Below are 27,532 nucleotides of genomic sequence, written 5' to 3' on the forward strand. Positions count from 1 at the left end.
TGGGTAAAGTGATCTTTGAGGATGGGTTGGCTTGATGGCTGGACAGGAGGTAGTGGTCATTGAGGGATGTTTGATAAGAAAGGAATGTGGTTTAAAATACTTTCCAAAAATGAGGCTTTCAGACGCCTGGTTTGTGACTAAGTACAATAAAGCTTGCCCAAGCTTATATATTTCGTGTCTGCTTGTAAGTTGACTTTTTTTTTGAAGAGTTAGAGTGGACATGTATATTCTGCCTGCTTCGGTGGTGTCAATTCATGGGACTAATGGAGGGGGGTCGAATGTATTCATACAAATTAAGGGGGGTAATTGTATTATTTCTTCAATGAAAATACCCCAAAAAGCTATTTTCTAATGGAAATACCAAAAAATAATTTTTCCAATATTTAAGGTTAAGGTTTTAAAGATTGTCCAAAAAAAAGCAAACGGGTCCCAAAACAAGCAAGCTATGTGCCTGTCCAAATGAAATTTATCACTTGGAGAAAATTTCAGTCAGAAATTTCAATATTTTTCTCTTGAATAAGAGTAATTTGACACTGAACACTAGTTAGGGATGTCAAGGTTTGTTTTGTGGGAGTATAATAGTTTCGGATTGTTTCCTTTGTAAATCAACAAACAATAAAAATATATTTTTCTGCATCTATTAGTTTCTCTTTCAAAGTGAAGATCCTGGCTATAATTGGGTTTAAAAGAGGGCTACAGTGGCGGTGTCTCTTTGACATGACTTATCAACACTACCACTGCTATGAAGGTATTTTTGCACGGAGGCTCAAGAACGATCGGAGATAATCGGTTTGGCACGATGTGATTTTCGTTTCCTCAGAAGAGCATATACGGCCATCGTGTTTGAATGGGACAAGGGAAATGGTCGGTCCAGCCTCGCGAGGCAAGTAGATGACTATTTGTTAGAGATCGCTTTTTGAGGGGTCAGAAGAAAAAGGATGGCTGCTTAGGTCGCTTAGAACGCTAAGTATTCTTTTTCTTTTGACAGGCGTAGAAGATATTAAAGGAGAGCCAAATAAGGAGAGTAATATACCTAAAGTAGACGAAACATTTTAAGAGTTTCACAAAAGTTTCCGTATCCAGGAGTTAGTCCATTCGACTATCTATCTACGCCCACTTGTCGGCCCCTGCATAGGATCATGAACTGCAACCAATACATTCAACCGAGTTAGATTTGAATCGTAATCTGCAACTCTCGACAGAATTAGTTTGGTCTTAGCATTATTAAATCTGAGTGTAGATCATAATCAAGATATTGCGGTGTAGGAGATTGGATACTGCGTATTCCGGTACTTGCCTTAGTTTAAAATGAATTTTAGTGGATGACCTTATTAACTACTGGGTTTTCGAATTGAAATGATTTCTGCACTGTCGTGTATCTGTATATCCTCTTCTCCTCTCATCTTTCTCTCGTTCTCTTTCTCTCTCTTATTTCCTGGTTGTTTAATTAGAGTTCAGTAGCAGATTAAAACTACTTGCCTAATCTTTATTAATATTTTTATGTAGAACTCTCGTTTACCAGCCCCTCGATCAACTGACCTTGATAACCTCGGTCGTGATTCTCTACCAGCCAAACGTCCTTACAAAGAATCATCAAGCTCAGAAGAGGAAGAAAAGATTAATAAAGAGTCCATTCCACTGCCACTTACAGACCAGAATTTGAATAATGTTTCTTCGCTAGAAGACATGAACATACACTGTGAAGATTATGGAATTCAACTGCAACTTCCAGCTGCAAAATATGAAGGAGATAATTTTCCACTTAATGTCTCTATTCCATTGAAGAAGCGTGCCAAAACAGTGCCTGTGCCATCCGTTCTTGAGAAAAAAGATAGTAGGGCTGCTCAACATAAGAATAGCATTAAAGGTAATTGACTTGAAACTTTTTGTATCTTTGACATGGACCCTTGCCGTCAGATTTACGTGTATATAAATTGAATATGAGTATGTATGTGGGGTATATTCATAAATTTTTGGATTGAACATGATGAATTTTGGGGATATACTGGGGTTGACGCCATAACTGATAAGTTTCTTCTTTTTTTTTTTTTTTTTGTAAGTACGTGGAAAGACAGAATTCGTATAATTTCCGTCCAAATTATATAATTTCATTGTGAAGCATAACTTTTGTCATCTTGTGTAGTTCCCCTATCTTAGGCAGCGCAATAGCGCTGCCTAGGTAAAGAACGATGTTGGCACAATGTATCATTTATTTTTTGGTTCGTTTGTTTGTTTATTTCTTTTAGACCGGGGCACTTCGTATCGAAGGGGTTATCGTAGAAATTTCGAAAAGGGATCATTCGCTTGGAAATTGGAACGGCTTGTGCCACTTTTAACAGCCGAAAGTGATAGGAAGGCGACTTCCACGTCCACCATTTCCCCAAACACACCCAATCAAAATTTTGAGATAGCTAATTTGTTCTAGGTAGTTGAAAGATCTGGAAATTATGTCTTTGAGGAAGACCCCCCCTCCCCACAGCCCTCAGGGCAAGGGTTGTAAGCTATGCCCTGGGGGTATATAAGGTTTTTGTAGAAAGCATGATCGTAAAAACATCAAGAAGGGCTAATTTGATTGGAAATTGAAAAGGCTAGTGCCCTTTTTATTAGTCAACAGTGATTGGGGAGCAAATAACCCCCTCTCACGCCCACCATTTCCCCAAACACATCCAATCAAAGTTTTGAAATAGCAATTTTTTTCGACGTAGTTGAAAGTTCTGGAAATTACATCTTTGAGGATGACAAAACCCCCACAGCCCTCAGGGCTATGGTTGTAAGTTATGCCCTGGGGGCATATAAGGTTTTTATAGATAGCATTATCGTATAAACTTCAAAAAGGGCTCATTCAATTGGAAATCGAAATGGCTAGTGCCCTTTTGAATGGTCGAAAGTGATTTGACGGCAACTAACCCCTCTCTCACTCCCACCATTTCCCCAAACACATCCAATCAAAATTTTGAGATAGCCATTCTGCTCAACGTAGTTGAAAGTTCTGGAAACTAGGTCTTTTAGGATGACGATCCCCTCCCCCACAGCCCTCAGGGTAAGGGTTGTAAATTATGCTCTGGGGGCATATAAGGTTTTTATATTAAGGGCTGTCGTAGAAACTTCAAAAAGGGCTCATTCGATTGAAAATCAAGACGGCTAGTGCCTTTTTTTATAGTATAAAATGATTGGAGGGCAACTAACCCCCCTCTCACGCCCATCATTTCCCCAAACACATCCAATCAAAATTTTGAGATAGCCATTTTTTCAACGTAGTTGAAAGTTCTGGAAATGATCTCTTTGAGGATGACAACCCCCCCCCCCCCCACAGCCCTCAGGACAATGGTTGTAAGTTATGCCCTGGAGGCATATAAGGTTTTTATAGAAAGGGTTGTTGTAGAAACTTCAAAAGGGCTCATTCGATTGTAAATTAAAAGGGCTAGTGCCTTTTTTAATAGTCGAAAGTGATTGGAGGGCAATTAAAACTCCCTCCCCTTACGCCCACCATTTCCCCAAACATATCCAATCAAAATTATGAGATAACTTTTTTTTCAACGTAGTTTAAAGAACTGGAACTTAGGTCTTTGAGGATGACTACCCCCCCCCTCTCCCCCACATCCCTCATGGAAAGGGTTATCAGTTATATCCTGGGGGCATATAGTTTTTTTTATTGAAAGTGTTGTAGAAACTTCAAAAAGGACTCGTTCGATTGAAAATTGAAAGGGCTAGTGCCCTTTTTAACAGTCGAAAGTGATTGGAGAGCAACTAACGCCCCTCACGCCCACCATTTCCTCAAACACATTCAATCAAAATTTTGAGATAATAATTTTGTTCAACGTAGTTGAAAATTCTGTAAATTATGTCTTTGAGGATTGCAACCCTACCCTAGTGCAACCCCCCCCCCCACTCTGTTGGAGAAACTTCAAAAAGGGCTCATTCAATTTAAAATTGAAAGGGCTAGTGCCTTTTTAATAGTCGAAGGTGATTGGAGGGCAACTAACCCCCTCTCAAGCCCACCATTTCCCCGAACACATTCAATCGAAATTTTGAGATAGCTAATTTGTTCAATGTAGTTGAATGGTCTGGAAATTATGTCTTTGAGGATGACAAACCCCCCCACAGCCTCCTGGGCAAAGGTTGTAAGGTATGCCCTGGTGGCATAGAAAGAGTGCATTAAGTGGCATAGAAAGGTGGCATTAAGGTTTTTTATAGAAAGAGTTGTCGTAGAAACTTCAAAAAGAGCTCATTCGAAGAAAAAGAGCTCATTTGAAGGGTCTGTAAATTATGTCTTTGAGTATGACACCCCTCCCCACAGCCCTCGGGGCTAAGGTTTTAAGTTATGCCCTGGGGACATATAAGGTTTTAATAGAAAGTATGGTCATATAAACTTTGGAGGGGGCTCATTGAATCGGTAGTCCAACGCTCTAATGCTCTTTTGAGAGTCAAAGTGATCAGAGGGCAGCTACCACCCCCCCACACACAGACACATACACGTCGTATTGTCCCGAAATGTATCTAATAGAAATTTTGAGATATTCATTATATTCAAAACAGTCTAAATATCATACACCTAGGCTTTTGGGATTGAAACAAACCCCAGAGATTAGGGGCAGTAAAGAACTCCATTAAACCAAAAATTAACAAAAATAGAATCAAATTATCAACCAAACAGACAACTACCACAACTCAGTATCAATAAGTAAATGAAACCCAAAACAAACATAAATTAAAATAAATAACAGAGTATAACTCAAAACGAGCAGAAATTAATATGAGTAGGGTTCTAAACTCCTATGCTTTCTAAAAGCCAAAATATTATTTGTACTTTACTGAAAAAAAAACTTTTAAATGTTTTCATTTTAATAACTTTAATAATTTCTTAGACCACACTGCTTTTCCATTTACGAAAAATTAAGCAAGAAAAACGGGTTTTAATTTTATAAAGCAGTGAATACAATAAAATAAATACTTAATTAAACAAAAATACTCTGAACATTTCGGCCCCACGTCCGGGAGCCTTTCTCAACGGAAAAAAAAAAATGAAACAAAAAATGTTCTTTTTAAAAACCTTAACTTACATCAAAATAAAAACATACTAAACACATGAAGAAAAAAAAACAACAAAAGAAAAAATATAAATAAATAGGAAACAAAACTCACATATTAAATAAAAACTTCGATTCACTGGCGTATAAGCAAAATCGAATGTCTATATTGATTCAAACACGCCTCCTCACAGTGTATAAATGGAAATCTATAAAAAAAATTAAGAATATATTTATACCTGAACCAAAACAATTAAAAAGCAGGTAAGATTTTCAATCAGTACTGATTTTAATAATGGTTCTGAAACGAAAGATGACCTTGCGAACAAAGGTCAGAATGGGTTAAATGCTGGGAAAAGTAAACGAACTGCAGCTACGCTTGCAAGCAAACGGATCCATTCAATTTATAATTCAAACATTGGTTGATGAACTCGTGAGATTTAATTAGGGGTTATGGGCCGGGTGTTAGCTGACGTTTATTGTTTTGGTTTAAGTATAAATATATTCTTCATTTTTTGATAGATGTCCATTTATATACTGTGAGGAGGCTTTTAAAAAGAACATTTTTTGTTTCATTTTTTTTTCCGTTGAAAAAGGCTCCCGGACGTGGGGCCGAAATATTCAGAGTATTTTTGTTTAATTAAGTGTTTATTTTATTGTATTCAGTGCTTTATAAAAATTAAAACCTGCTTTTCTTGCTTAATTTTTCGTTTAATAACTTTAAGAAATAAAAATTAATTTAAGATTTTAAGAAATAAATATCAGCATATGTATATTGAACTGACAATGAACGTTTTTCAGTAAATTCATTTGATTTTTTTTTTAGTAAAGTACAAATTATATTCTGGCTTTTCGAAATCATAGGGGTTTATAACCCTACTCATATTAATTTCTGCTCGTTTTGAGTTTGACTTTGTTATTGATTTTAATTTCTGTTTGTTTTGAGTTTTTATTTATTGATACTGATTTGTGATAGTTGTATGCTTGGTAGATTATTTGATTCTATTTTTGTTCATTTTTGGTTTAATGGAGTTCTTTACTTTTTTTTGAAAAACTTATTTTGTGGAATTTTTTTTTTTTTTTAATTGATCCTCGTAAATGCCAAAAAATGATATGACCACCCCTGGGGTGGTCTTACTGAAGTATGTGGTTTTTAAATGCATATATAAATGTGAAGTCATTTAGATGAAAAATGTGTTTCCAAAATTAAGGCTCTAAACAATTTTTTTCAAACTCTTGAATGATCTATAGTTTTTTCAGGTCAGAAAATATCAGGGAACCAATAAAAAAAAAAAAAAAAAAAAAAAATGGAGCCGTTTTCAAGAAAAAATACACACACAATTGCTCGTTTAAAGAGAGTAGATATTGCCACTAAAAAGTAAGGGACGTTTGCGAGATGCGAAGACCTATGTTTCCACCTGAGCAAAGTGAGGGTAATTTGCAAGGGTTGAAGTTGTAATTTTCAATTTTTTCCTATTTTTAACCCCATGGCCAGCTTTTGATGCAAAACAAAAATTGAAGTCCAAATCACTTCCAAAAATCTTTGTCAATGTTTTTGCGTCCAAAATCGAAAGGACTGATTTCGTAGTGATACAAGTATGTATTTTCTGTCTTTTTATGTTGCTTAGTAATAAAGTGTGAGTTAATTGTGGCCAAAACAGAGACTGCGTTATGTTGCCCTTGTTCTTTTTATTTTCTTACCAGCTAGTTTAAAAATAAAATGTAAAGATTTTTTATTTCCTGACTTTTTAGTCATTTATCCTCAAACCGTGTTTTCAGTGGTGACTAATGCTAAATATGGTTAAAGTAAGCACTTGTTTTTTTTTTATTCATCTTAGTTGTGAAATATTACCAATTTAAAGGGTCGCAACATCTTTTGGCTTCCAAAGACAGGAAGGCGTGGTCTCTTTTAAACGTTTTATGTATACTAATACGGAGACTACTAAAAGAGATGATGGCATAGTCTCTTCCAATTGTCTTGCCCATATATTGTGATCTGGCGAAATCCACTGTCTGTGATTAGTGAATGAGCTTCCTAAAATGTATAATCCTTATGATCCGTTTCAAAGCCATCAAGACGCGGCTTTATGGATTGCATATCTTCATTCTGATTGCTTGCTAATTTACTTTTTATTTTAGGGTGTTCTGAATTTGTCTTCAATCAAAGGATAGTTAGAGGCTCACGCGCCGGAATAAGTAAATACGGCCTATCCCCAGATTTAAAATGCTCACAATGTGATAAAGTTTTTGTTCACGCTGCATCCTTGATTAAACACAGAAGTTTTCATGAAGGCAACACTGTTTGTCCATTTTGTAATAGAGTTTATTCCCATAAGTATACACTACGTGAGCATGTTATCCGTGAGCATGGCAACAGAGCTCATGAAGTACCAAGTATCGCGTTCAAAAAAACTGCTTCACGTAACAGCTTGAAAGAGATGGCGTTTGTGCCAAAAGTTCAATCAATTGTGAAACCTAATTTGAGCGACAGTGGCTCCCCGGATTCACTGCTGCCATCTTTAATCTCGAGTGAAGATTTATCTATAAAAAAGGAAGTTGCTGTCTAGATTCCATTGATTTTCTGAAAAGAAATGAAATTGGAGGAGTGTCTAGTGCAAAACAAACGGTTAGACAACATACAGTGAATAAGCAATAAGTATGTTTCGTAACAGCTTTTAATAATGGTAGTGTTTATTCCAGCAATTTACTAGGTGAAGTTTTGTCCTTTTTTCTCAGTTTAGGAATGTCTAGCTGATAAAAAGGTATTCTGATTGTTTTTCTTATATTTACTTCAGAAATTCCAACATACAAATAATGTATATGGTTGCCTCCGTGTCTTAAGCAAGTTCTACATTACATACGTAATTTTGTATGTTAATTGATTAAGTTACGGTGCATAAGTACGATCATTAACGCTTAAACATGTTCTTTCACACTAGGTTAATGCAGAAACCCATAAAATCATCATAATCATCGTCTAAATTCATCACAATCAGTATAAGCAAACCGTTCAAAAATTAAAGATATGGAATGGAGATTCAAGCTCTGACCAAGTGTGAAAGCCTTTCTAGGAGAAGTTCACTAATTAATTTTCATCATTCATTAACTACTTATCTAGGAATTTTGTCTTGTTGCTACTATGTTGTGTACGTAACATTCCACCAAGAGCTGGGGACTGCACAGTCAAATGTAAAGTGTCTCCCTTCTCATCTCCCAGATTAATATAAGGGGCGCCCTTGAATTGGTCATTCCGGTAATAGGAAATATGGAAGAAAAATCTTGCTGAGAAAATTGTAATTTGTGAAATTTAAAGAAAAAGCAATGGAAATGAGTCAAATTTAAGATATGGGGCTAAATCATAGGTTCTAATGTTCTCGATTTTCGGAAAAAGTCCAACTTCAAGACCAGTTTTATAAACAACGTACCTATTGTTGGATTTTTTTTGTACTTTTTCACAAAAATACAAAAAAATGTGTGCTAGGGCAAAAAACAAACTCCTTAGTTAAAAAAAAATGTAAAACGATCAGAGTATTTCCATGGAATTTCGAGTATATTTTGCCTTGATTATTGTTAAATATTCACACGGCATCCTCAGCTTAAAAAAAATACATGAAGTTGATCAGAGTATTTTCCACGGAATTTCGAGAATGTTTTGACTCGATTATTATTAAATATTACTTGTATTTAGTTTAAAGCTTGTAACCTGCATTTATCTTTTCCTTCTAAAAATTATGAATCTAATTTCAAAACCCCAATTAACATTTAGTTAAATGAAAAATCCCAGGTGAAAAACGGGTTTTCAGATATTCAGTTTTGTTGAGATAATTCTTAGGCAACCTGTATACCCAATAGATTAAAACATCTAACCTCCCTTTTCCTATTAAACTCATCCTTTTTCATCATACATGCATTCCTTTTCCAGTGTCATAACTCCAAAAATTTGGTTATCTGTCCTGAAATTTCTAAGGCCAGTTGATTTGATTCTCTTGATAATAATTTTTTACCAATTTTTGATTATTGTTTTTTTTTGTTTTGAAGGGGAATCCATGTTTTATTAATTTGTTGTTTTTTTTTATTCTCATTGTATTTTCTTTTTTTGCAAGTTAATGATTTTTAAGCAGTGTTATTGACCAGTAGCATTATTGATACAATTTTGTGTGCCTTTTTGCATTTGAATTTCTTTTGTATGTTTCTTTTTGAATTTTTTATTTCAAAAGAAGCTTTATGGAAAATAATAAGATATATTGGTAATATATAATGGTAATATATATAATATTTTATCTAAAATATTATGTAGTTATATTAAAAACGAAATGTGTCAAATATTACTATAAAATTAATATAAAATTTTCTTTTTTTGCAAGTTAATGATTTTTAAACAGTGCTATTGACCAGTAGCATTATTGATACAATTTTGTGTGTCTTTTTGCATTTGAATTTCTTTTGTATGTTTCTTTTTGGATTTCTTATTTCATTTTTGTCTTTAGCTTTATGGGAAATAATGAGATATATAATGGTAAGATGCAATCATAAAATATCAGCAATTTCTAATACTGGTGTTGCGTTATTTTATTTATTATAAATAAAGAAAAAAATATTTTTTTCATATTTTTACCTGATATTACGATTACAGCCTGTTACGATTATAGCCTGTATCAAGGTAAAAAAGAATCAACTAGTTGATGCTTCGTTAATTAGCTGGATTGAAAGACAAAGATAACTATGGCAAAAGTAGGGCAATCAACTATCGCATTAAAGGTTTAACATTATGAAAGCTCAGGATTTTACCCGAGATTTATTTTTGGGTTGCACCAAGCCGGAACTCCTTCCCCTCCCTGGGTATGCCCCTAATACTACAAGAACAATTGTATGTTAAAGTATATTCAATGCACATTCCAATTTCTCTATTGGTTTAAATATGTCAGCTGTAGCTGAAGCACAAAAATATATAGTATTTTTGTTGAAGAAATTACGTTGAACCAAAATTTTTAGTTTACTTGTCAAGGCTGTATCCAGGGAAGGGGTAAGGGGGTTTGACTCCCCCCCCCAAAAAAAAAATATGTTTGTCCGACTTGTAAAAATCTAACAAAAATATATAAAAACACATTTTGAATCATTTTTTAAGGTTTATATATGTACCCCCTTGAAAAAATACCCCCTCCCCCACCCGATCAAAAACCCTGGGTACGGCCTTAGTACTTGTTGACTGAAACTCGCCGTTTTTTTTTTTTCGAAAGTTCCAATATTCCTTATTGCTGTTAGGAGTACAATTATGCATTATTTATTTGAGTACCATCAACTAAATAATTTTGTGGGCCAGTATCATGGAAGAATCTTTCTGGACTTGGTTCAATTTAATAAAAAACCTCCCAGTGTGACTCCTTCGTGCTACTCTCAATGGGAATTCCAATATCCAAACCCTTTATCAGGAGACATGGTGTTCGCTTGTATTGACTGAACAAATAATACGATTCATAAAAGAATCAAATACCCCAAATTGCTGTATGTATTAGTCAGTAGTTGAAAGGGTAAAAAGTCAGAAGTAAAAGCACTTAAATAGTAATTTCGAAACTTTGCCAGAACTTTAGTTCAAAAGCTGATCACTGTACTCTGTCAAAACTAAACGGAAAACTGGTTAATATGAGAATATAACTACAATAATAGTAATTGTATTCAAACATTATTAAGGTATGTTGAATAGTCTGTTGTCAAATTAATTAACTCTTTAAAAGGAACTACGGTGAAAAGAAATAGACCAAAACGGTATTCCAAGTTGAGCCACCACAGCAATGGGACTTGACCCTTTGTTGACCACTGAAGCAGTCAGGCTATGGGCCTTGTAAGCCAGTTGGGTTGGGTGTTTGTCTCTGTTTCCCTTGCGGAGACCAAACCTGTCACTGCTCTCTGTAATAGAAAAATTGTCATTGGTCTTTTTAATCTAAATTTTATGTGCTTTTTAGCCTCTTCTCTGGGGCGTGGAGGCATTTGGCCCTTGTGCCCTGATCCATGAGTAAAAAAAAAATCCAAAATGTTTTTTTTTTGGCCCAGATTACTGTTGGTTAATATTTAAACTAATAGAGCATTTTCTTTATCAGTTAATTTAATTTTTGACGTGTAAATTTAATTGACATGACATTTGAACCACTCATTTGTTGACCAATTCCCAATTTCACTTCTCCCAAGAAAGTCTTTGAACTCTAACTTTAGAAAATAATTTTAAAAGCATCAAAGTCAATACGTTTCGTAAGCAAAATAAATAAATTTGAATTAAAATTTTGATATTTGTTTTTATAAACACCATTGATCTTAAAGAGAAGTAAATCCATCAATTTTTTCCTGGTGTGAGTACACATTTGTGTGTCTTGGTGACAAGGAGAGGTAGGCCTACATCTGCTTTCGGTTGATTTTGTCACTGACTTGCTCATGGACTAAGTTTTTTCAAGTTGTCATAAACTTCTTTATTTTAGTTTTGACCTAAATAATGAATTCTAAAATAGAAATAAATCCTTAAGATCAAGGCGTTTACATGGGAATGCATTTGGATGAAGGAGTAGCGAATTGATCGAAACAGAAGAAAATAGATAAATTATCTAATACCATTGGGATTGGTAAGGGTCCTTTTGGCCAAGGCACGACTTTAATGATCGACCTTTGTGGCTTTCTCCCCAAAGTTCCTCATGGAATATTAAGACTACCTCTAAAACCTTCTTTATTAGAAAATAAATTTAAATATAAATTTCTTGTAGGATTCGCTGGTTTTAATTGGTCTTGAAATTTGCGGTTTTCCTTAGTAACGATTCTTGCATATGCCCCCTACCCCAGCACTAATTTCCTCACTTTTTCTCTCGGCTACAGAATTAGGGGGGCATTAATCATATGTATTCCTGTCACCTTTTATGGTTTATTTGTGGCGCCTCTACCTGTCTTGCGTTTTTTATTGAGACACAGCATTTGATTTTTATTCCTGTTGTATATTCATACAAGTGTATAGTGACAAGAATATATATGGATCGTAGATGGCAAGATCGTAGATGGCATTTTATTAGTAGCAGTGTGTTTATATACATGTTAATTGTTATCTGTTTCTTGGCTTTGTTAAATATCTCCGTTTTTATTAAGCGGTCTCTTTGCAATGTTTTAGACATAGGTTATAATGTTTTGTTGGGTAGCTGTTTGAAAACTTGTCATAGGGATGATAGACACTCGAAGAAATGGTCATAGATTTGGAAATATGAAGATTTAAATTACAAGAAACCACTCCTTGGTTGGGTATACAAATTCTTCTAGATTCTTGTACCGTTGGTTTTTTGAAATGTTGAGCCGTATCATTTCTATGAACGTTTTCAATGTTGTATTTTAGATATTTACTATTTGCATGAATTAGATTTTTTTTTTTTATTAGTTGATATATTTTTATTGGTCAACTGTATAAAAACAAAAGGCAATAGAGTAAGAGTAAACACAACAAGCAAACCTCAAAAGTTTCAAAACGTTACTATTAAAAACGTTATTTAAAATATTATTATTATGTAATATTAAATGTGATTTAAAATATTATTTAATTAAAATTATCATTATTGAATTGAAATTATTATAATTGAAATTGTTTAAAACATCAAAAAAAATTAGACAACCCAATTTTATCTAAAATATTATTTAGTTATATTAAAAACGAAGTGTGTCAAATATTACTATAAAACTAAGTAGAAATGAATAAAAAACGGCATAACCAAAAATTAATAAATTAAACATTTCACAGTAGATGGTAAAAAAAAGGAATAAGGGGAGAATACTCAATTATTTAATGTTTCAATTATATAAAGACAGAAAAGTTTTTCTATAGATTTTTGTGGAAAATCTTATTTGGTTAAAAATGGGATTTTTTTAAGACAGAACGAAGAAGATGAGGTTCACGGGGATAATTAGGGAAAAGTGAATTTTTCTATTCACTAATAATGCACTGACCTAAAGCAAATCAGTACTTGACATGCAATCCTGTCTCTCTCATGAAAGAGGATTGAGTTTTGGTGTCGCCAATCATTTTGTTTTTGGGTTGGTATCCTGGGTTTGGGGTGGAGAGGGGGGTGCAATTTTCACATTATAGTGATTGGATATTTGAAATTAGAATGGGATGTTTAGTGGAGGCGAGTTTAATTTGCAGTGCAGAAAGGATTTGTGATACAATTGGTTGGCTTGTAACGGTCCCTGCCAATTTTTTTCTTCATATTCTTCAGGAAAGAAACAGTTTGTGAAAAGGTATTGATTGACCTTGTCCTAAAGTATACAACACTGGCATTTGCAAACATGGTCTCAGACGGAAATCTAAACCTCTCCTAGACTTTTGGTTATGCCGAAAAATCGGAAAACTTATTTTTCTAGGGGTGAACCTGAGGTCAACTTATTTTGTCAGCCATAGGATAAAACTACTGCCGAAATCAAAACTTCCGACAAAATGCAAGCCTCCACGTTACAACTGAAACTGGACCAGTTTCAGTTGTAACGTAAAACTATTACGTAAAGTTACGTAAAACTAACGTAACGTAACGTAAAACTGTAAGTTAAAACTTAAAATGCGAAAATTAATTTTCAGGTCGTGTATTCATGAATTAAGTATACTTCATGAATCCACCATTGTGCAAGTAAGAATATGAAACGTGACCTTTTATTTCATACAACAAATATTTGAAATAGGTGTTGGGCAATCCCCCCCCTCCCAGAATCTCTGACACGCTTCGTTAGAATATGTTCTTCGAAATAAAAGAATAGAAAGTGAATTGAGCTGAAAGATTACCTTCGAAAAGAGAAGTGTATTCTTCTTCTGAAAAAATAACAAGGCCAAAAATAATATAAATAGAACAACAAAATAGAATTACAAAATAACAAAAATAATAAATAGAAAAAAATAACATGTTTCCAAGGCTTTGTGACGGTTTTGTTGACCTTTTGTTCAGTATGTCTAAACTTATCATTATAAGCCTTATATTATTGTATGATCTGATGTTTCCGTCAGGTATATTTCATGTTAAATATTCCAGTGCCTTATTTTGTAACGATTTGCCTTGTGCATTCCATTGGAGTGTGTACAAATATGTGAATATACTCATTCCTTCTACCATGCTGGGAGTTTTCTCTTTTTTGGTCTGAAATATCAGTCTTCCGTTGTTATAATGTGTTAAAAGTTGGATATATATAATGTGCTTTTTGGTGTATAAATGCTTAATTTAAATTTGATGTGTTGATTTCCGTTAATTAACGGCTATTTCTGTTATTTAAACACCAACGAAAATCGAGTTATCCGTTGAGTTCCGTTAATATACTCATTCCTTCTTTTGTGCTGGGAGTTTCCTCTCTTTTTTTTCTTTTTTTTTTTGTCTGAAATATTAGTCTTCCCCCGTTTTAATATGTAAAAAGTTGGACATATACTATGTGCTTTTTGGTGTATAAATGTTTAATTTAAATTTGACGAGTTGATTTTTATTAATTTCGCTAAATTTTGTAAGCGACACGCCTTTAAAAGTCCATAAAAGTTATTATTTTTAATGATAATTTGTAAAATTTTTGTTGCATCATAGCCATCTTTGGATTAGGTGGGATTTCAAGTTTTAGCTTTTGAACACCCTCAAAAATTAGGTATTTTTGAAGTGACTTAATTCTGGAGGATATAGGCGGGAGGGGGGCAGTGATGGTTCTAATCTATTCTTGTAATTTCTTTCGTTCTATAAAATGATAAAAACATAGTATTATTATTTATACGTTTTTCTTTTAGAGTCTAATATGAGCCATTCAGAGCCAAATCGATTAAGGCCATAAAGAAATAATAAGGTCATAAAGTTTGGGAAAAATGATATAGGGTAAAATACCCAGTTGTTGGCCAGCTAATCTACTCTTTAACAGCTAAATCATTGTAAAATCTCTACCATGCCACCTAGAAAGTGGATCGTTTTACCACTGGATGTGCCAAAATCTTTCTAACAAGTATATGATTAACTTGAATATTTTAACCTCACACAATACTCACAATTTCAAATATACTTATAGACAACATTGGAGCCTAATCTTGGCCACACATTTAAAGCTTGAACGTAATCTTAGAAAATGCTTTGTAATCTTTGACAATGGATCTTAAAGTTAAAACAGCGTATCCCAATCACAGTCACAGTCAACCTTGGATAGACTTAATGGAAGCCAGTTTTTGTGAAACAGAATAATTGTGTTCAAATCTAGAATCTAGAGTCAACTTTTGTCTGAATTTGAGTGTTAAAAAACCAGCTGTTAATTACAAGTTAATTACAAGAGAGTTAATTAATTACAGAGTGTTAAATTAATTACAACAATTAAAACAATTAAGTTAAATTAAACAAAATTAATTAAGTTAAATTAAAAAAAACAATTAGTTAAATTAAACAATTAATTACAGAGTGTTAATTACAAGATTACAGGCAGCCAGTCCCAAATGGTCGTGTATTAATCATCAACCAATCACAACTAGCTATCCCTATTCACATAATGTCTATGATTAGGAACCTCTTGTCTATATATTAAAAATAATTTTTAAAACAAAAAAAATATCTGGCCAAGGTTAGGCACTGCCTGAGTACTGGGGGTCTTACCCTATTTCTAGTTTTGATTTTTATGTACCAATCATTGAGCGGAAATGAGTACAACAATTTTTGTTATTTGTATATGGAAAAATTCGGTTCTTGTCTATTATATAATTTTACATAATAGACACTCGAGAAGTGAAGTTTGGTTAATGCTAATGAAAAATAAAATATGATGAAAATAGAATACTTTATTAGTATTGACGGTTTTCAAACATGGCCTAGTGTTACACTTCCAAAAAATCTTCCACTGCGTGCAAAAAATCATCAGAATTATATTCATTTTTGTTGCCTTTTTGTCAGTTCGAGAAGATTTTTTTTTTTTTGGGGGGGGGCACCCCCTTGGATGTGGCCTTGACTATATTCCTTGCTGTGTTTCTAACTTTCCTCCTTAAGACACTATCTTCTACTTCACGAACTGTTTTCCTAAAATTATACTATCCATCATATACATTGTCAAATTTTAGACTCTTTCTATTTTCATCAAAAAATTGATGAAAATAGAATACTTTATTAGTATTGACACGCAAATTGACGTTTTCAAACATGGCCTAGTGTTACACTTCCAAAAATGTTGCTTCTCGTAAGAGTACAAAGTCATGGCGTATCCATTGACGCAGTGTTTTGTTTTGGGCAACAACCCCTTATCCTGGAAAAATATAGTTGCCTGTTCTTCGGTCCTTGGCAAATCCCAAATCTTAATTTGAACATCCATGGCGAGAGACTATGTTCTATCACTAGTCAAAGAAAACTAACTGGTGTCCTTAAGAATCGCGTTATTAATGAACTAAGGTCAAGATTCGCATTGATGATGAATTTTTCTTTGTCTTTGAGACGGTCAGCTGACGCCGAAGCTCCCAATTTAATGATTCACAAATAACCTTCACCATTTTGCTAATAAAGTATTCTATTTTCATCTTATTTTATTGTAACCAAACTTCACTTCTCGAGGATGTTTTATATAACAGAAAAGTACCAAAAGTTCTTGCTAATTTTCAGTATTAGCTAATTTGACCTTATTCAGACTGTTTTCTAAAAAAATTTCTTTGTTTTTGTCATTTTGGTATTTAAGCTTATTTTTGGAGAAAATGGTTTTAAATGTGCAATGTTATAATTCAATTTCTTAGACACTGAAGCCTCAAAAGTAGGCTAAATAATTTTTGTCTCTAGTTCTTTGAATGCGAATTATCTTAAAACACTGAACTTGAAATTGGCCCAAAACGCCTAATATAATCTGATTAACATGCCGAGTTTTAAGAAGGTTTGTTGCCATTCCCCCCGTTTTTTAACATTCCGTAAAGTATTGCCAAACTAAGGGTTTGTCTTGCAGTAAAGAAAGGAATAGTGCCTTCCATAGTAGATTCCAGAATTAATTCCTTTAATGCTGAATTTCTTTCTTTCATGTTTGTTGTTATTCGTTATATTTATACCAGCTGTTGACACACCGCGTAATTTCAACTTTGTAAAAGCTGCGCAAAGATATCTCAAGCGTTGTTATTTCGATTTGTACTTGTTATTCTTGCTAATTGGCTCTAAAATATATAGAATTTTTACTAAATTTTTAAACACTGTGTAATATCTCTTCTCACATGGACTCAGATAATTCAAAATGCGTAATGTGTTCGAAAAAACGTAATTTTGAAAATTATGTGAACAATATAGGAGACTTTAAGAATATTTTTTTCTGAAATTGGGAAATTTTCAAGATATGGCTGGTTTCGAGAGACCTGTCCTATCCCTACGGTTGCGAGAGACCTTTGTTTCGTCAAATGTAATTTTCTGCCTTTAGAAAATTCTTGCAACAAGTTATAACGTTATGAAAGTATATTAAATAAAAAAAACTGTTTTTTTAACTGAAAGAAATGAGCAACATTAGAACTTAAAATGAACAGAAATTATTGTGTATATGAGAGGGGTTTTCCCCTCCCCAACACCTCGCTCCTTAAGCCGAAGCTTAACTTTTTCTTCCAATTCTTTAAGAATGTCCCCGGGAACACTAGAACCGTTTACTTAGAAAAATAGGATTTTTAAGAATTTCTTAAAAAAAATCTAGTAACTTACATAACTTTTGATAGGTTGCATTATATATGATTAATATATTTTGAATAAGCATAAAAATTCAATTCTTTTTATGTATCTGTTGTAATCAAGGCTCTGTTTCTTAGAGTTTCTGTTATTACTGAGCGGCGTCGCTCCTTACTTACAGCTCTGTACCACGATCTGTTTGAAAATATTTAAAATTAAGAAAATCGCATCACAGTTTAATAATATAATTACAATAAAAGTCTAATTATCATTAAACATAATTTGTATAATTAATATAAAAATTACTAATAATGCAATTCTATAATCTATGGATAAAAATTTTGTTATAATGTCTTTTATACTAATTTTTGAGGAGAATAAATTTTTTATAGAAAGAGGGGGGGGGGTAAATTAAAAAATGTTAAGAATTAAATAAAAATTAGAGGAAATTGTAGAGAGTACCATCATGGTATACTTCCTTTATTGAAGGAGAAAACCAGCGTACGCTAAAACAAGTTTGAGATAAAAGCAGTTAGGTTAGAGCTAATAAAAAAAGTAAGATTTTTTGAAAAGGACAGAGCAGTGGCGGTGAGGCATAGGAAATAGAATTTGGAAGAAACAAATCTTAAGATCTTGAAAAGAAAACATGTACATGCTAGCACTTAATCTTGCTAAGTGTAGATTCCCGGGGCTTAAGTATTGTAAAACCTCTCGCTTATTTATCTTGTCATCCCAGTCCAATATTTTAGGCTGAGTCGCTCCTTATTTAGAGTTCGTTACAACAAACTGTTTGATATCTTTGTTTTATAAACATCATCATGGTCAATTCCAATTCCATCATGGTACATGATAAGCCAATCCTGCACATTCTTTACGCTATTAATCGAAACAAATAAAAACTAAAATGTAGAAATATACAAGTTTTTCAAATATTTGATGTATATCAAATATAGAAATATATAAGTTTTTCTACTGTAAATACAATAATCTAGTTTTTCTCTCATCCCCTTGTCAGGTATCTAGGTAATTTTAGGGATTTGAGAATTAGGTTCCCTAATTTCCTAAATTATTTTTAGATAATTTGATAACATGATAAGCCAATCATGTACATTCTTTACGCAATAAGTTGAAACAAATAAAAACCAAAATTAAGAAATATACAAGTTTTTCAAATATTCGGTGTAAATTAAATATAGAAATATATAAGTTTTTCTAATGTAAATACAATACTCTAGTTTTTCCCTCATCTCCTTATCAGGTATCTAGATAATTTTAGGGATTTGAGAATTAGGTTTCCTAATTTCCTAAATTATTTCTAGATAATTTAGGGAATTAAAATAAAATTACTTTAGGATTTGGTTTTTCCCGCCTAAGAGCATTCCCCAATCCTGAGACAAATTACCTTGTTCGACTTGTTTTCTTAACTGTCCCAACTAATATATTTAGAAAGAATTTTTGTGAAATTGACATAGGCTCATTTCCATCATTTATTGAGCCAAACCGATAATTGGTAAAAATTAATCCTATGATAGGTGTATGCCATCAAGTTTTTGTTTCTGTGACTGGAAGTAATTGTTGAAAATAATACCTATTTCTATTTTTGCTGTTGCTTCCAGTGCCCGTTAATTGATTCTAATTTTGTTTGTGAAAATGCTATTAATTTTTCTAAAACAAGGCCATGAGATATGTTTGCATAGTTTAATAGTTGTTATTGCTGATGATTCTTTATTTTGTGATGACGTTTTAGCTTTTTTTCTATATTTGTCTTGCCATATTTTGTGGGTTCGGTTTTTTTTTTTTTATAAATTCGTTATTTGACATTTAGTTGCTTTGTTTTATCCAAATATAGACGATATATAAATTAGTGATAAGGTTTAACTTAAAGAGAGACTGGTAGAATATTTTGAAAACATACTAAACCGTGATAGATTACATGTAAAGATATAGAGAAGAATGGAAAAGATTTGGACACTTTAGATGTGAAGAAAGATTTATTTTGTGAGGAAGAATTAGTGACAGTACTAAAGAGATTAAAATAATAAGGCTGTGGGTGCTGATGGTGTGGCAAATGAGTTTCTTAAGTATAGTGACTATGAGGTTAAAAATAAGTTACTGAAGAATATGAATAATTTTGAAAAAAAGATGTACCTAGCGATTCTAGGGAAACTTTAATTGAACCCTCTATAAGAAAGGTGATAAGAGTGAGTGTGGTAACTATAGAGGCATTAACCTGGTTTCTATAGGCAGCAGATTACTTAGTATGATGAAATTTTCAGACTTAGGGATGTTGTAGATAAGGTTTTAAGAGCAGAACTGTCATTTTAGGAAGGGTAGAGGATGTGTCGACCAAATTTTCTCTCTTAGATTGTTAATAATTGAGAAGTGCCTGAGCCATCAAATACCTTTAGTCCTCTGTTCTATTGATTATGAGCAAGCGGTTGATTCAGCGGATAGAAGAGCCTTAGCGAAGGTATTATCCTTGTATGATATACCAGACAGATGATTAGTGCTATGTACGAGAATAACATTATCTGCGGGTAAGGTAGAAAATGAAGTTAGTATCTGGTTTCGTGTTAAATCAGGAGTTAAGCAAAATTGCATTCTATCCTAATTTATATGGATAACTTTGATGGACTTATTTTAAGAAGCACAAGAAAAGATAATTGGAGAACATGGAATCAAATGGAAAAGTGAAACTCTCTTGAATTTAGATTATGCTGATGATTTGCTGAAGATTGCATCTATTGCTGCAGGGATAATAAGTGTTCTAAATGACATTTCGAAAATAGCTACGTTTCTACTAAATATTGCCGTTTCTGATAACTTCTGATTGATGTTGCAGGGAACTGTTACGCTCCTACTGTGTGGAGTATGGGTCACCCAGCACTTTTTTACTACCGTACCGGGAGCATTCCTATAGTGCTAACAATTAGAATTTTACCGGGAGGGCAAGACACGAAAATCCTGCATTACTCGAACGGAATTTTGGTAGAAAAACTGAGACCCCCGGTTTGTCATATTCTTTATGTATTGTCGCTTTCCAAAAGTTATTAGCTTAAAAATAGTTTCCAAAATAACACTATACGTAGCCTGGACTGTATTTTTTTTACGTAGCCTGGGTTGATTGGAAAACAGCCTAAAATAGCAAACAACAACTTTTTTGCTAATAGATTCTTAAATTTGTAACCAAACTTAATCTACCTGGACTGTACTTGAGTTAAGACTAGTTACGTTTCTTGAATGGAAGCGTTTCCTGTTGATGTCACTTCATTGATTCTTGCCGGTTAACAGTTTGACTAGTCAAAATCTCACTGTTAGCACTCTATTTTAATGCTATATTTACTTAAGCTTCATGCATACTTCTCGGAGTAATTGCAATTTTTCTTTGCTAGCTTTGGCTACGAATCCTCTCTGGAATGAAACTTTTTACTGTTTATATAACCCTATATTCAATCGAGTCTTATGGAAACTTCTTTGATGATCTTTGACTAGTTTGAGAAGGGTTGGACTTTTCAATCTATTTGGCATTTCACAAGTTATAATACAATCGATATACTGAATCACTTCAGACGGTGTTGATTTCCCAAGAATAGGAGCATCTTGAATCCACAACACACAGTGTAAATGAGAAGCCTCTAGTGTCTGATATTCGATACGTCAGAAATAATCCTTAATAATACCAAATAAAGGATTCGTCTTTGAACAAATTAGCTCAGTAAATATAGTTGTCCGTTTCTTGTCAAAGTGAATGGAAACTGCAACTGGATCTAGACGCGTCAACTCTGCTGCGGACATTTTCGCCACACCAGGTACGTTTTCATGGACAGTCCGTGAGTAGTCAATAAATTCAGGAGAGCCATTCAGCACACGAAGCTGTCAGGAATAAAGTCGGTTGACCCAATTGCCCAACCATTGATTTTACTTTATAGGAAAGGGATTGAAAATACTGCTGAAATTCCCTGATTGTTGATTGAACAGAAAACAAAATCACTTCCATCTCTTTGCCTCGGGAATGAAGCCTGTCTATAAATTGACGAGCATTTTGATTTGGTTTCACAGTAAGCAACATATGACAGACGCTATTACACAGTTAAGAAAGTTCTTGCAATTGGAGTTGTGAAAAAGAAACTGTTTGTCAAGACGAAACTTAGTATGTCTGCTATGAAGCCTTGATTTAATATATTCTGCATTCCTAATCTGAAAAGGTCTTGCCTCGGTTTACGCATGTCATTTTCGCCCCTCGGGAAAATATTTGGAAACACTTTTAGATTAAGTTTTTCCTGAAATAGGTCTTCGCTTTCACCTTTTAATTTCTTAATTTGAAATTGGTCAGTGTCAAGATCTTTCATTTGCTTAAAACTCGTCTATAAAATCTTTAGGAACCGCTGAATTGAGTGGTTGGACAGAAAAATGTTCAACCAATTAAGATTTGGCGCTTTCTGCCAGTTTCATAAGGATTGTAGCTTCGGTATATCAAGTAAATTATCAACACCAATCGCTTTTTCAGCAAGACGCGTTTCAAGTATTTTATTTAAATCATCTAGGGTATATGCGTATATTGTTTTACAGAGACTGTTGTCCTCTCTTATCCAAATCAGTGCTTCATGGACTTTTCTTAAATCTATTAGTGCAGTCCAAACATTCTTGCTATAAGTAGGCTGACCATTAACAATGATTAGAAAATATCAATGTTAAAAAGTTTTTCAGGCTGAATGTCTGCATTTGCTTACAAATCAACAGGTAGATTTACTATTCTACCCTTAAAGAGCGTCAACAAGTTCTATTCTAGGTCTCTTCAACGCAGTTACTTTCCCTAATCTGATGATCATAATACAAGGCATTACAAATCGAATCCTCGCCATTTCAAACTTATTGAGACTCTATACATGCCGGTGTGCTGTCGATATGAAGGTTGTTTAACAAAAATTGGACATTCTCCTCTCCTGACTTTTAAACATTTTCCTAACCAGTAATCACTGACTGTGAATGAATCTATGACATTCTCTTTCCAACCTTTACAGCTGTTCCTTGTCATCCTCAGTTAGGTCCTTTTGGATTAGTTCTAAAATCGGGACCCATATTACATCAAAAGCTTTCCTATTTGAAAGATATTTTAGAGGCTTCTGTAGCAATGTCTTCCAATTAACTTAAATATGGGATTTTAGTAAAAACATTAAAACGCAATACAAAGTTTCGAAATAACATTTTTTATTAAGTTAAGGAACATATCCTAGAATGTGCACGTTTTATACGAAATTCTGAAGTAAACCCATCCTAGATGTTTGCGTTAGTTGGCCCCGATAAGGTGTGGTTGATGAAATGTATAAAAGATACATTTTATGGGAACGGGGCGTTATACTGATTTTATGTCGGAATGACCTCTGGTCCGTTCATCTTAGAAATACCTTGGATTATATGTCAAATATCGTAAGTGTTCAAGCGCCTTATTATATTATATCTTACCATAATATTCATATAATTGTTGACCCCCTGAGACCACCAGTCCCAGTGGCCTATATCTAATCAGACTTGTGCTGATGTATGTTTGCTGAATACATGTATTATGTTAAAGACAACCTTTTTACAATATAAATTTTGTCCATAAAATATTCCGCGCTGGTACGCCTCATTAGTCTGGTCATAGCCTAAGGCACGCTACCAAAGTTTATTTACCCTAGGACCAAAAGTATCTCCCCTATAAAAGGAGAAATAAAGGCAACAACCACTACCTCACCCTAATACCTTAAAACTACTTTACCACAGCTGGTGGCGGTTGGAAAAACTGGGTCGAGAGGGCTAGATAAAAATTGTAGATTGATACAAAATGGTTGTACCAGAGGAAAATATGGGTGCCCTATCAACTGTACTTGAAACTGCCAAAATTATACCAGAATTTGCGGGAAATTCAGATGTCGATGAGTTTATTGAAAAATTGCAAATTTTCGACGAACTAAATGAGTTGTTTGACGATAAGGTCAAAGAGCAATGCGTTGCAGCTAGGTTAAAGGGAAGCGCCCTTAAACACTTTGAGGCAATTAAGGAAAAAGAGCCCAAGGACAGTAGCACGCTAATTGAATCTTCTAAAACAAGGTTAATAGAAACGAGTATTTCCGAGAGGCTAAGAACAGAGGTAGTGACATTCAATACTTCAACTAGTATCAGGAAATATGCATACAAAATTTATCGGTCTGTAAGCTTACAACTAGAGAAAGGCGGAAATGACGGGACGGTACAGAAAGTACAATTACATACTTTTACGCAGGGTTTACCAAAAAAGCTATCAAGACTAATACTATCACGAAAACCAGAAAATTTAGAGCAGGCTATAACTCTAGTAGAAACAGCGGTAAAAGTTGACGAAGCCATGAAAAAGTTTGATCAGATGTCAATAAATAACACAGGAACCCAAAAAAATGTACAATATGAAAGGGGACAAAAGTGGGTGAGCTTTGAGGAGCCAAATCGTGGCGCCACGGAGGCCGAGGGTAGCCGTCTAGGGAAGTAGCTGACAGATTCCACGACCTTAAGTCGTTAGTGGCTAATAACTATAGAAAATATGGGCACCCACCCCCACCAAAGACAGATAGTTGGAGAAGCACCAATGATAGATCAAGAATATTTAGAAGTAATCATACACCACATAGAAATCAGGAAACCAACAAACAAATTAAGAGAAGGTTTAATTGCTATTATTGTGGCAAACCGAATCACTATGCGGCAGATTGCTGGCATACAATGCATAAAGAAGGCCAGGCGTACAAGACAAGACACCAGTTCAGAACGCGGGGGGGGGAGAAATTTAGGAAGGCAGGGAACAAATAAGACTTGGAAAACACCGAATAATATCCCAGAATTTAGGCCTAGAAATCAAACGGTTAACAACATCCAGGATCAAAATAGCAACGCTAGAGAAAACTTGGATAACCCCAAAAACTTGTAGTCTAACAGTAGGCATTTAAACAAGGAAACCCTCCTGTAAAGGTTGACAGAGCTGAATCATTACAAAGACCCCGTTATAGTTTAGAGTGTTGTCATACAGATGCAAACAATAATAATCTACAGATTTTTTGTTGTTTCAAAATTGAGTTTCCAAAATTTACCGTGTTTACTTGATGCGGGTGCGTCTAAATCATTGATTGGAGAGGAAGCTTTTAAGAGGTTTTTTAGAGAGTGTAAAAAATCGTGTAAGCAGATGCCAGAATACCCTGACATCAGTAATAGGTCACAAGCTGACAATTTTGGGGGAATGTCCATTAAAAGTTAGCACAGGGGATAAAGAAATAACAGTAACGGTGATAATATGTAAGCAACTACCATTTCCTTGTATTCTAAGAGTAGATGCTATAAGAAAAAAATACGGGAGAAAATACGGGATCGTATGGGAACCCCCAACTGATAAAATAACCATAAACCAGCCAACCGAAACTAATAGGCAAATTTGCGTAATAACAGATAAAAATAGTGACAATTTAGATTATAACTTAAAAATAATCGGAAAAATCACAATAGAAAGAGGGACATCAGCTCAAGTGTTAGCAACAGTCAATACAAAAGAAAGAAAGGTTAAAACAATGGATGTCATGATAGGGGGGTACACCCTCGAAGAACCCACATTTTTTGTGGAAAATCCCACAATTTTTGTGGAAAATCAAGTTATTAAAATTGAAAATCGTATCAAATATTTAAAATTATAAAATCTAAGTAATAATAAAGTAAAGCTAAACAAAATAGAGCTAGGATCGGTGGAAAACATTTCAAATTCAGAAATAAAATCTAAGCAGCCCAGAATTAAGCATAATTTTTGTTAGCCACGAGCAAATATCGTCGAAACCGCAACCGGAAGAAAACTATGGAATGACAAAAACTGATATTTTGAAACAGTTTAATTTATTACATTTACCGGAAAATATAAAAACCCGGGTGGGAAACATTCTTTGGGACTTTAGATGGACATTCGCTAGAAACAAAGTGGATTACGGATTAAATCACTTAATCACGCACAAAATACCAACACAGAACCCCCAATTGAAAAACCACCGTATAAAACTCCTTATCATTTAAAACTATTGCTAGGTGAAAAACTAAGGGAAATGGAAGAACAGGGTAAAATTAACGAGAGTGTTAGCGAGTGGTGTTTTCCACTAGTAATAGTCAGAAAAAAAGACAATACCTGGAGATTATGCATAGATTTTAGAGCGCTAAATGCAGCCACGGTAAAGGATGTTATGAAATTACCACGAATTGATACGATATTAGATTCCCTGGGAGGTTCAAAATGCTACACTAATTTGGACCTGATAGCAGGATATTGACATATAGCCTTAGACGAATAAACAAATCCCAAGGCAACAGTAATCCTAGATGATGGAAGAACGTTTACATTTGAACGTATACCTATTGGATTATCATTTAGTACAAGATGCTTTAGTCGACTATTGAATTTGGTATTAAAAGATAATGAACCAAAAAGGAAAAAAGATAGCTTGGCTCACTTAAATGATGTAATTTTGTTTCCTGAAAATTTAAAAGATCGTGTAACAGAAGTTGGAAGTATAATGGAAAAATTTGAGAAAGCATACTTAAAATTAAAACCTGAAAAGCTAAAAAATAGTAGTACCAAAACTATTTTTTCTAGGACATCTGATAAACTAAGGGACTATTTAGCCAAATCCGGACAAATTTACGATCATAGAACAAAAACAACCACCAAAAGATAAAAAAACTGCAGATCAGTATTTTGTTTGTTAAGTCATTTGCGACGATATATTAAAAATTGTGCGACAATAGCACAACCCTTGACCAACCTTTTAAAAAAATCAGCAAATTACAATGTCCATCAGACGCAATACAAGCGCTGAATGAAATAAAAAGGCAATTATTAAAGGCGCCGATACTTAAACTATCAGATTTGACACAAGACTTCTGTTTACAAACAGATGCTTAGGGGCATTGAATTGGTGCTATATTATTAAATCTAAATTCTGAATGGGTAGAATCAATAGTCCAATACACCAGCAGGTCACTGACAGAGGTAGAAAGAATTGTTCATCGGTTGAAAGAGAATGCCTAGTGGTTGTAGTTTTTACGGAATATTTTCGCCAATTTTTTCTTGGAAAAAAATTCATTTTACGCGTAGATCAAAAATCGCTAATTTGGTTATATACAATGCAAAATACTTCATCACGGCTAACAAGATGAATACTACGTCTTCAAGCATATTCATATACCCCAATATATATAAAGGACGTACAAACATTCTACCGGATTATTTGTCACGAAACCCAGATACGGAAGGAAATTTGATAATCACCATCCAAAACGATCTGGTAGGGTTGGAAATATTATCTAATGCAAATATCTCGAATCATCAAGATGAAGATGATTTTTGTTCAGCCATGAAATCCTTTTTATTAAACGGAACAGAGCTGTCAGAACATTTCAAACATTTTTTGAAGGACTTAGATAATTTTGATCTCAATGAAAGTAAAAATCCTGTGATAAAATATTACAGAGCGCCACAAGAGTATAGAAAAAATGAATTAACAAATATTCCAATAATTCAAAAATTGCTGGAAGGACAAATTTTACAGATGCCACACGCAACAAGTGGCTGTCACTTGGGAGAAGCGAAAACTATTGGTAGAATAAAAGGGAATTTTTATTTTCCAAAAATTTACTCAGTAAAAACTTTCATACAAGGCTGTGAAGAGTTTTCCAACCCAAAAGCTGCCACCAAAAACGCCTAAGGCCGGATTAGGTTAATACCCAACCCCTTCAGGGGTAGGAGAATTAATGTCTGTAGACATTTGGGGAGCAGGAGGAAGTTTACCAGTTTCTAGGAAAGGGAATCGGTGTGTATTAACCATAGTTGGTCATTTC

At 33.9% G+C, this 27,532-nt stretch overlaps 1 protein-coding gene across 2 annotated transcripts in view; it reads left to right on the forward strand.

Moving 5' to 3' along the window:
* The window catches only part of LOC148947935 (uncharacterized), a 57,335-nt gene extending 39,782 nt beyond the window's left edge, over positions 1-17,553 (forward strand). For both annotated transcript variants that reach the window (XM_089095572.1, XM_089095573.1), the window contains exons 4-5: positions 1,507-1,867; positions 7,167-17,553. In XM_089095572.1, coding sequence (XP_088951698.1) covers positions 1,507-1,867; positions 7,167-7,594 — 789 coding nt within the window. In that variant the 3' untranslated portion in view covers positions 7,595-17,553. The remainder of the gene's footprint in view (positions 1-1,506; positions 1,868-7,166) is intronic.
* Positions 17,554-27,532: the final 9,979 nt, after the last annotated feature.

Source organism: Artemia sp. Qi Xiang Cuo, chromosome 10, assembly GCF_049724085.1.
Source record: "Artemia sp. Qi Xiang Cuo chromosome 10, ASM4972408v1, whole genome shotgun sequence".
NCBI classification, from domain to species: Eukaryota; Metazoa; Arthropoda; class Branchiopoda; order Anostraca; family Artemiidae; genus Artemia; species Artemia sp. Qi Xiang Cuo.